Genomic DNA, 9964 nt, shown 5'->3' on the forward strand with positions numbered 1-9964 from the left:
CAAAGTAAGCATCTTTCTGTACCTCAGTTTTGAAGAAGAGGATGTTGGTGTCACGAGGCAAGCTGAACTAATTCACTGCTCTAGCATTGGCATAGCTCTCTGCAGTCCACTGTCGGCTAGGAAGATCTAGCCCCATCAGATCTGTAACATCATCCTCAACTTGCTCAGTCTCTTCCTCTGAAGATTCATCACCAACATTACTCACTGAAGATGCTGCAGCCATCTCACTGAGATTGGGAGCGTAATCCACATCATCAGAGTCATCACTGTCTCTTTGTATTTTGGAAGACACAACCTTCTTGATTTTGGAAGTAGTGGCCTTGAGTGTCTTCCGGGGTGGCCTGAGATCAAGATTTAACCACAAGAACAATTACTAAAGCAATAGAACCAATCCATAATGATATAAGTCAGTTCAGCAGGCATTTGAAAAATCTGACACTGGCGGACCGTCCACACTTCTGAAAGCGGACCGTCCGCGGTTCATGAACCACCACGGCGGATCATCCGCGTTCAGCAGGCGGACTGTCCGCGACCCATCTGTTCTGCGCAGGAACACAAAATCGCCCCCAACTTTGATTCACCCATATTTTGAGTTTTGATTCAAATCCACCAACCAAATTTTAACTATAGCATCTCCTCATCACTAGGAACAAGATCCCCCAAGTATTTTCAAGAATCCATGGTCCAAAAACAGATCGGAGCATCTAACCCTAACTCTTTCCAATAAAGTTATCCAAGAACAAGAGTTAGGGATTCGTCAAAATACCGAGAGGACACGATGTACAATCTTGAGAAGAGTCCGGGGATGTTCTCGGACTGTCCGGGAACCACGCCAAAAAGCCTTGACCTTGTCGTCTCCTCCACGTGCTTGAGAGAGAAAGAGAGAGCTTTTGGATGAGGTGTGCGGTTTGGTGGGGGTAGTGAGAGGGACACCCATTATAAGTCAAGTCTGGCCGACCCCACCATTCTGTCCAGTCGCGGACTGTCCGCGGTATCCTGGCGGACCGTCCGCCTATGAATTTTTACACTGACACCCGACTAAAACTGCCTCTGGCAAATTCTTCCCAACACAGGCAGACTGTCCGCAGACCTACGCCGGACCATCCGCTCCTTGCTCAGTGGCAAACCACCGGTGTATCCGAAGCTTGCCGGATGAACCGATGATAAGCGGACCGTCCGCGGTCCTTTGGCGGACCGTCCGCAGTGTAATTTTGTGGTTGAGAACTTCTCTGCAGAGCCTCTGGTGAACAAGTCTCATGAACGGCGGACTGTTCGCCTCTTACCCGCGGACCGTCCGCTGTACCAAATTTCAGACAGCCCAAAATTTTGCCAACTTTCTCAATTCCAACATCAATTTGGGATCATTGCTCATATAAAAATCCAAAAATCTCAAATCTTGCATGAAAACCTCCAAAAGACTCATATGAGCAAGTTACAACAAGAATTCAAAAATAAATCAAGTAAAATCATGAAAACTCATAAATGACTCAAAAATACCTCAAAAAATCAGAAAAATGAAACAAAACGTGCAAGAAAGAACCATATGCCATATGTGCTAGTTTTCAAGCCACATTTGAGAAGTCAATGATATTTAACTCATTTCTTAACTTGCAAAACCGAGATTCATCCAAAGGCTTGGTAAATATATCGGCTAATTGATCATCCGTGCCAATACCATCAATCTTGATATCACCCTTGTTCACATGATCTCTAAGAAAATGATGGCGGATATCAATATGCTTGGTTCTTGAATGTTGAACCGGATTAGTAGCAATCTTCACAGCACTTTCATTATCACACAACAAGAGAATTTCATCAAATTTCACACCATAGTCAAGAAGAGTTTCTTCATCCATAACAATTGTGCACAACTTCCGGCCGAAATATATTCCGCTTCGGCGGTTGAAAGAGCCACGGAATTTTGCTTCTTTGAAGACCAAGAAACAAGAGATCTTCCAAGAAATTGGCAACCACCGGAAGTGCTCTTCCTATCAACCTTGCACCCCGCATAATCCGAATCCGAAAATCCAACCAAATCAAAATGAGCACCCTTGGGATACCATAAGCCAATATTAAGAGTATATTTCAAGTATCTCAAGATCCTTTTGACGGTGGTCAAATGACATTCTCTAGGTGCGGCTTGAAATCGTGCACACATGCAAAGACTAAATATGATGTCGGGCCTAGATGCGGTCAAATAAAGCAAACTACCAATCATAGAACGGTAAAGCTTTTGGTCAACCGGGTTACCTCCCTCATCTAGGTCGAGATGCCCATTGGTGGCCATAGGAGTCTTGATTGGTTTTGCATTTTCCATACCAAGTTTCTTCAAGATATCCTTCACATATTTTTATTTACACACAAAGGTGCCTTCCTTGAGTTGCTTGATTTGAAGTCCAAGAAAGAAACTCAATTCACCAATCATGGACATCTCAAATTCCCTAGACATCATTTCACCAAATTCCTCACAAAAACTTGGGTTAGTTGAACCAAAGATAATATCATCAACATAAATTTGACAAACAAATAAATCCTTACCAATTTCTTTAGTGAACAAAGTAGTGTCAACCTTACCAATTTCGAAGCCCTTAGAGATAAGAAAGTCCCTCAATCTTTCATACCAAGCTCGTAGAGCTTGCTTAAGACCATAAAGAGCTTTAGAGATCTAGTATACATGATTTGGCTTCTTGGGATCTTCAAAACCGGGAGGTTGCTCAACAAAAACAAGTTCACTAATCTTGCCATTCAAGAAAGCACTTTTCACATCCATTTGAAAAAGTTTTATGTTGTGAGAGCAAGCATAAGCTAATAAAATTCTAATAGCTTCTAATCTAGCAACGGGAGCGAAAGTTTCACCGAAATCCAAACCTTCGACTTGAGTGAAGCCTTGAGCTACCAATCTTGCCTTATTTCTCACAACCATTCCATCTTCATTTTGCTTGTTTCTAAAGACCCATTTAGTGCCAATAACATTATAATTCTTGGGCCTCTCAACTAGATACCAAACTTGATTCCGGGAGAAATTATTTAATTCTTCATGCATAGCATTCACCCAATCCGGATCTCTCAATGCTTCATCTACACGGTTAGGTTCAAGAAAAGATACAAAAGAATAATGTTCACAAAATGAAGCAATGCGAGATCGAGTTTGGACACCCTTACTAATATCACCCATGATTTGATCCACCGGGTGATCCTTTGCAAGAATATGATGAATTCTTTGAGGAACAATGGGTTCTTGAGTTGATGGAGAAGGTGCACTAGATGAACCAACTTGATCTTGTACTTGAGAATCATCATTACTTGAATCTTGTACAATTGGTTGTGCTTGATCATTTGAGATAGAAGTTGAAGGATTAACTCTAATAGAGATAGAAGGACCATCTTCATCTTCATCTTCTTCTCTTGGTCCAACATCACCAACTGACATATTTTTCATTAAATTTCTCAAACCATCACTTCTCACATCATCAAGATTTTCTTGTTCATTATGAGACCCATTGGTTTTATCAAACTCAACATCATATGCTTCTTCAACAATGCCATGTGTTTTGTTGTAGACCCAATAAGCCTTGCTACAAGATGAATACCCAACAAGAAAACCCTCATCACATTTGCTTTGAAACTTTGATAACCGAGTTCCCTTCTTGAGAATATAGCATTTGCAACCAAACACTCTAAAATATGAGATATTTGGCTTTCTTCCAATGAGCAACTCATATGGAGTCTTGTTATGAAATCTATGGCAATACAATCTATTAGAGGCATGACAAGCCGTGTTGATTGCTTTGGCCCAAAAGCTATCCGAAACATTGTATTCGGAGAGCATTGATCTTGCCATATCAATCAAGGTTCTATTTTTTCTCTCAACAAGACCATTTTGTTCCGGAGTGTACTTGGTTGAGAATTCATGCTTGATTCCTCTCTCATCACACCATTCCTCAACTCTTGTGTTCCTAAACTCACTTCCATTGTCACTCCTCACTTTCTTCACCTTGAGCTCAAATTCATTTTCGGCACTTGTCAAGAATTTCTTGAATGTGTCATATGTATTGCCCTTGTCATGAAGAAAGAAAACCCATGTATATCTTGAGTAATCATCCACTACCACAAGACAATAGCAATTCCCACCAATACTTCTATATGTTGTAGGACCAAATAAATCCATATGCAATAATTCCAATGGTCTCTCGGTTGACATGACACTCTTAGTGGGTTGAGTATTTGCAACTTGCTTTCCGGCTTGACATGCACTACATAACTTATCTTTTTCAAACTTCACATTCTTCAAGCCAACTACTAAATCATGCTTCAAAAGTCGATTGAGTTGCTTCATGCCAACATGACCAAGCCTTCTATGCCATAATCAACCCAAAGATGATTGAGTGAACAAGCAAGTAGACAAGTTTGCCTCTTTAGTAGCAAAATCCACAAGATATACATCCTCATGTCTAAATCCCGTAAAGATGTGATCTTTTCCATCCAAGCTAGTAACTACCACATCATCTTTAGTGAAACTACACTTATATCCAAAATCACAAATTTGAGTGACCGCTAAGAAATTAAACTTGAGAGAATCAACCAACAATACTTTTGAAAGAGAATGATCACTTGAGATAGGAATTGTACCAACTCCTTTGACTTTGCCCCGGCTATTGTCACTAAAGATGATGTCACTATAGCCACCCACATTCTCATCTAGAGAGGAAAACATCATTGGATCTCTGGTCATGTGTTGAGTGCATCCACTATCAAGCACCCAATGTCTTCCTCCGGACTTATAATTCACCTACAAAAAGGAAGTAACTCTTTTAGGTACCCAAACTTTCTTGGGTCCTTGAACGTTAGTGACCAAGACTTTTGACACTCAAATGGCATTCTTTTTAGCACCATCTATAGGTATCCCAACAAATTTTGCACTAACATTGCCATTTGAATTTCTCATAAGAATGTAACTTGAATAAAAGGATATGACTTTCTTGTTGGTGCAATTCTTCTCAACATGACCAACCTTCTTGCATTTTTCACAATATGACTTACCACTACTCTTCACAAAAGTAGTTTTGGTTTGCACAAAAGCCTTCTTCCCTTTCTTAGGAATGTATCCAAACCCTTGCTTGTTCAAGGTGAACTTTTGGCTTGCCCAACAATGATTAAACTTCTACTATCATAGCACTTTCTCAAATCATTAGTCAAGCAAGTAATCTCTTTCTTTAACAAATCATTTTCCATAATGAGAGATTCATTGCAAGATGGGTTATCAATTTTGGTGCAAAAAGAACTAGTAGAGCTAGAGCCACAAGGTTTATCATCAATTAAATCACAACTAACACCAATGCTCAATGTTGCTTTTCTTTCACGATTAAGCAAGGTATTGTGAGCTTCCTCAAGCTTCTCATGAGTTTCTTTGAGATTCTCATGAGAAGTCTTTAGCTCCTTATAGGAATCTTGAAGAGAAGTAAACTTCAACTTCAAGTCCTTTAACTTAGCATTTTCCTTTGTCATGAATTCATCGGCATCATTGAGCATTTCAACAAGATCATCATATGAAAGTTCATCAAGTTCACCATCTTGTTGTACATTTGCACCACCCTTTGCCACAAGACAATGTGGTGTACAGAAGAGTGATGGAGCCTCCTTGATGGCGATCCCGGCAACTCCCTTGGATGGCTTGTCATCATCATCATCATCATCATCATCATCGGAGCTTGCATCGGAATTCCATTCAACAAAATAAGCTTGGTCATTCTTCTTCTTCATCTTGATGAACTTCTTCTTCTTTTCATCATTTTTCTTGTCCTTCTTGTTCTTGTCATATTTCTTGTATGTACAATTGACAATGATATGACCTACTTCACCACATTAGAAGCAAGTCTTGTCCACAAAAGGATTTTTTCTTGATGATTGACCTCTCTTGCCAAAGTTCTTCTTGCTCATCATTCTATTAAATCTCTTGACAAAGAGAGCCATCTCCTCATCTGATTCTTCTAATTGGCACCCACTTTCTTCTTCATTTTTGCTATCTTCAGCTTTGAATGTTACACTTTTCTTTTTCATATCAATTTCTCCCCCATAAGCTTCATCTTGAGATTTCTTGAACATGTCATGGGTGAGAATTTCTCCCAATATTTGTGTGGGAGTTGCAGTCTTCACATTTGACCTTACAAGTAAGGTCACAATTGTGTCATATCTTTCCGGAAGACATCTAAGAAATTTGTGGTTGAAATCCGCATCCGGTACCTCAAATCCAAGTCTCTTGAGGTCATTCACAATGTCATTTAGCTGGTTGAACATCTCGGCTATACTCTCATCCTTCTTCACGGTAAATTCACTAAAATTGCCCTTAAGCAAATAAAACTTGGCCTCCTTCACACTTGATGTGCCCTCATGAATTTCCATGAGCTTCTTCCATATGTCATTTGCATTTGTGAGGCTTTTGACTCTATTAAATTCAGTCACATCAAGAGCACTAAAGAGCACATTAACCCCTTGATCATTTAGTATCTCATTTTCCTCATCTAGGGGTGTCAATTTCATTGAGTCCAAAATGACATATCCATCACTTACTACTATCTATAGCTTCCTACTCATGGCTTTGAGATGAGCCGACATCCTAGTCTTCCAATAATCATAATTGTTCCCATCAAAGAATGGTGGCTTCCCAACATGAATCCCATTATCACTAGTCATTGTTCTACTCCAAGATAGTTAAATCCGTAATTAATGGAGTACTTAGCTCTGATACCACTTGTAGGATCAAGAACACTGACTAGAGGGGGGTGAATAGGCGGTTTAAAATCTAAAACCAACAACACTAGAGAAATTTAATTAGTAACAAAGGAAAGCCCTATGTCATGCTACTACTATCTCTAGATGGGTTTGCAACCTAGGGTGACAAGATACAAATCAAGCTCTAGTAAAGTAAATTGCTCAAAGTAAAAACAAAAATTAAAGTGAGCAAGAGAGGTAACCAAGCTTGACACATGAATTTATCCCATGGTGTCGATGACTTGCCAGTCACCCCTAATCCACGTTGAGGTGGATTCCAAGAATCAACTGCTCTTCTATCAAGAACCTCTTGATCTTGAGCCAGCTTGAATCAAGGAACCGCTCCACACCTCGATTCCACTAGAGTTGCACTTCACCACTCCGATGAGGTGAGCACAAGACCTCTCACAACCGAAATCGGGGCTCCTCAACAATCTCCTTGGAGGAGCTCCACGAAATCCTCTTCTCCAAGTCGTCTAGGGAGCGGCAACTCCCAAGAGTAACAAGTCGATGATGCTTGCTTGAAGTTTCCCTAGTGCCACAAAGCTCAAACTATTGATGCAATGCACTAGGAAGCCCTCACACTCTCAAGGATGCAATCTCTAAGCAAGTGTGTGTGAGAGAGGGATGCCTTAGCTCTATAGTGTCAAGTATGCAGTCCAAATGGCCAAGAGAGTGACCCAATGGCCGGGCATTGGGTATATATAGACATCCCTTCAAAAACTAGCCATTACACTCTTTTCTGCGAAGTCGGGGACCGTCCGCGGTTCAAAAATCGGACCGTCCGCCGTTATAAACCAGCGAGTCAGAGTACATTTCATGCGTGTCAGAACTAGCCGTTACAGCCATGGCGGACCGTCCGCGCCCCAGGTGCGGACCATTCGCAGTTATGTGTTCCACACCACCAGAGACGGACATCGTCTCTGGTACAACTTTGAAAATGGCCAGCGGACCGTCCGCGCCCTTGTGGCGGACCGTCCTCCGTTCATCCTTGAAATCCACCAGAGACAACAATGTCTCTGGTACAAACTGTCAAATAACCGGCGGACCATCCGCGCCCCAGGGACGGACTATCCGCCGCACAGGTCATAACCTCAACCAGAGAGAACACCCTCTCTGGTACAATTTGAGTTAGATCTGCGGACCGTCCGCCCACTTGGGCCGGACTGTCCGCCAGTCACATCTAACTTTCACCAGAGCCAAACATGCTCTTTGGTACGAGTGCGGACCGTCCGCGCTCCATGGAGCGGACTATCCGCGCTTGTGCAGCCAGCTCTCAAACTTGATCTTTTTCAAATCTTTTCAAAATGTCGTTAGCCCTCATGTATGCACCTAGATATTTGGAGCAAAATGGCACTAACGACCCATCAAGCACGAGTACTCGACCCCTCTTGATAGTACGGCTATCTATCCAACAAATCCGGTCACTTTTCATCCACTAAATACCTTGTGAACGGTAAAATACAAAACCCCTATTTTATACCTTTGCCTTGAGCCCGAACTTTGCTCATCATCTCCAAAACTCCACACGTTCACAACCAAATCTCTTTCATCCATGGATCAACCTATACTTATTATCTCAAATGAAATCGTTAATCCACAAACCGTTGTCATTAATTACCAAAACTAAAATTAGGGGCCTAGATGCTTTCAAGCCCCCATTCCCCGAGGCGAGAGATGAAACAGCTGATGCGGCCAGGCAGCCGGTGTCCCGTTGGACACCTTTCAGGTTTTGGATCGGTCCCATCTTTGCGATGGTGTCGATCTTCTCGGGGTTGGCCTCGATCCCTCATTGGGAAACGATGAAGCCAAGGAGCATACCTCGCGGGACCCCAAAACTCATTTTTTTTGGGGGTTTAGCCTGACCCTATTCGCATGGAGCCGGGCAAACATCTGCTCGAGGTCGGCCATGAGTTGGTCGGCTTGTTTGCACTTGACTACAATGTCATCTACGTATGCCTCAACGGCAAACATCTGCTCGAAGCAGTACAGGCGTTGCTTGACCAAGCGAGAGCTCGGCTTGATGTTAAGGGCGTGCTCGGCGACCTCCCTATGTATGATCGGCATATCTGATGGCTTCCACACGAAGATGTCCTTGTTGGCGCAGAGGAAGTCGACAAGCACGCTTTCCTATTTGGGAGTCAGCTTCACGCCAACCCTCACCTTCTTGTCCCCCGAGGCCTGGGGGTTGATGAGGACCTCCTTGACGCCCTCCGCGGGCTCAAAAGATCCAGCGGCCCACTTAGAGTCAGGGGCCTCCTCGGGGGTCTCTTCTTTAATGACAGCAAGATCCTCGGAGGCAATGACTACTGAAGCAAGCTCACAGCTCTCTACCTCACACTAGTAGGCTCACTGGAAGGTGACCCGATGGTGATATCGCCATGCGGACCTGGCATCTTCAGCTTGAGGTAAGTGTAGTTGGGGACGGCCATGAACTTTGCGTAACACAGCCACCCCAGGATGGCATGGTAGGCCCCTTTGAACCCAACCACCTCGAACATGAGGGTCTCCTTCCGGTAGTTGGACGGATCCCCAAACTTTGCGGGCAGGTCGATCTGCCCGAGTGGTATCGCTTGCTTCCCTGGCATCACGCCATGGAAGGGAGCCCCCGAGGGTCGGAGGCGAGCGCGGTCGATGCCCATCGCGTCCAGGGTATCGGTGTAGAGGATGTTGAGGCTGCTGCCCCCATCCATGAGGACCTTGGTCAGATGCTTGGTGCCGATGATTGGTTCAACTACCAGCGGGCACCTCCCGGGCTAAGGGACGCTGTTCGGGTGGTCGGCGCGATCAAAGGTGATCGCCGACTCCGACCACCTCAAATACACGGGCGTCGCGGGTTCGGCCGCAAACACCTCTTGACGTGTAACCTTCTGCTTGCACTTCGACTTGCAAGTAGCCGGCCCGCCGAAGATCATGAGGCAGCCGTCGAGCTCGATGAAGTCGTCCTGCTTCTCCCCAGCGTCGCCGCTGCTCGACTCGGCCTTCTTCTTCTGCTCGCCCTTCTTGGAGGGACCTGCCAACCATTTCTTCATCAGCCCACAATCCTTGAAGAGATGCTTCACAGGATACACATGGTTGGTGTAGGTCTTCTTGAGCAGCTTCTCGAAGTAGTCGGGGGTCTCGCCTGCCAGCACCTTGCCGCCTTTATGGTCCGCTGCGGCCACGAGGTTGCCCCCGCCACCCCTCTTGTTCTTCT

The 9964-nt window shown here is 43.9% G+C and overlaps 1 protein-coding gene across 1 annotated transcript; it reads right to left on the reverse strand.

The window, feature by feature from the left end:
• Nucleotides 1–8898: 8898 nt before the first annotated feature.
• Nucleotides 8899–9461, reverse strand: LOC120639948. Its single transcript, XM_039915862.1, has 2 exons — nucleotides 9210–9461; nucleotides 8899–9108 (listed from the first exon to the last, which is right to left on the reverse strand). The coding sequence occupies exons 1-2, from the start codon at nucleotides 9459–9461 to the stop codon at nucleotides 8899–8901; spliced, it is 462 nt and encodes a 153-aa protein (XP_039771796.1).
• Between the last annotated feature and the right edge of the window lie 503 nt (nucleotides 9462–9964).

This window comes from Panicum virgatum, chromosome 7K, assembly GCF_016808335.1.
Source record: "Panicum virgatum strain AP13 chromosome 7K, P.virgatum_v5, whole genome shotgun sequence".
Classification (NCBI taxonomy): Eukaryota; Viridiplantae; Streptophyta; class Magnoliopsida; order Poales; family Poaceae; genus Panicum; species Panicum virgatum.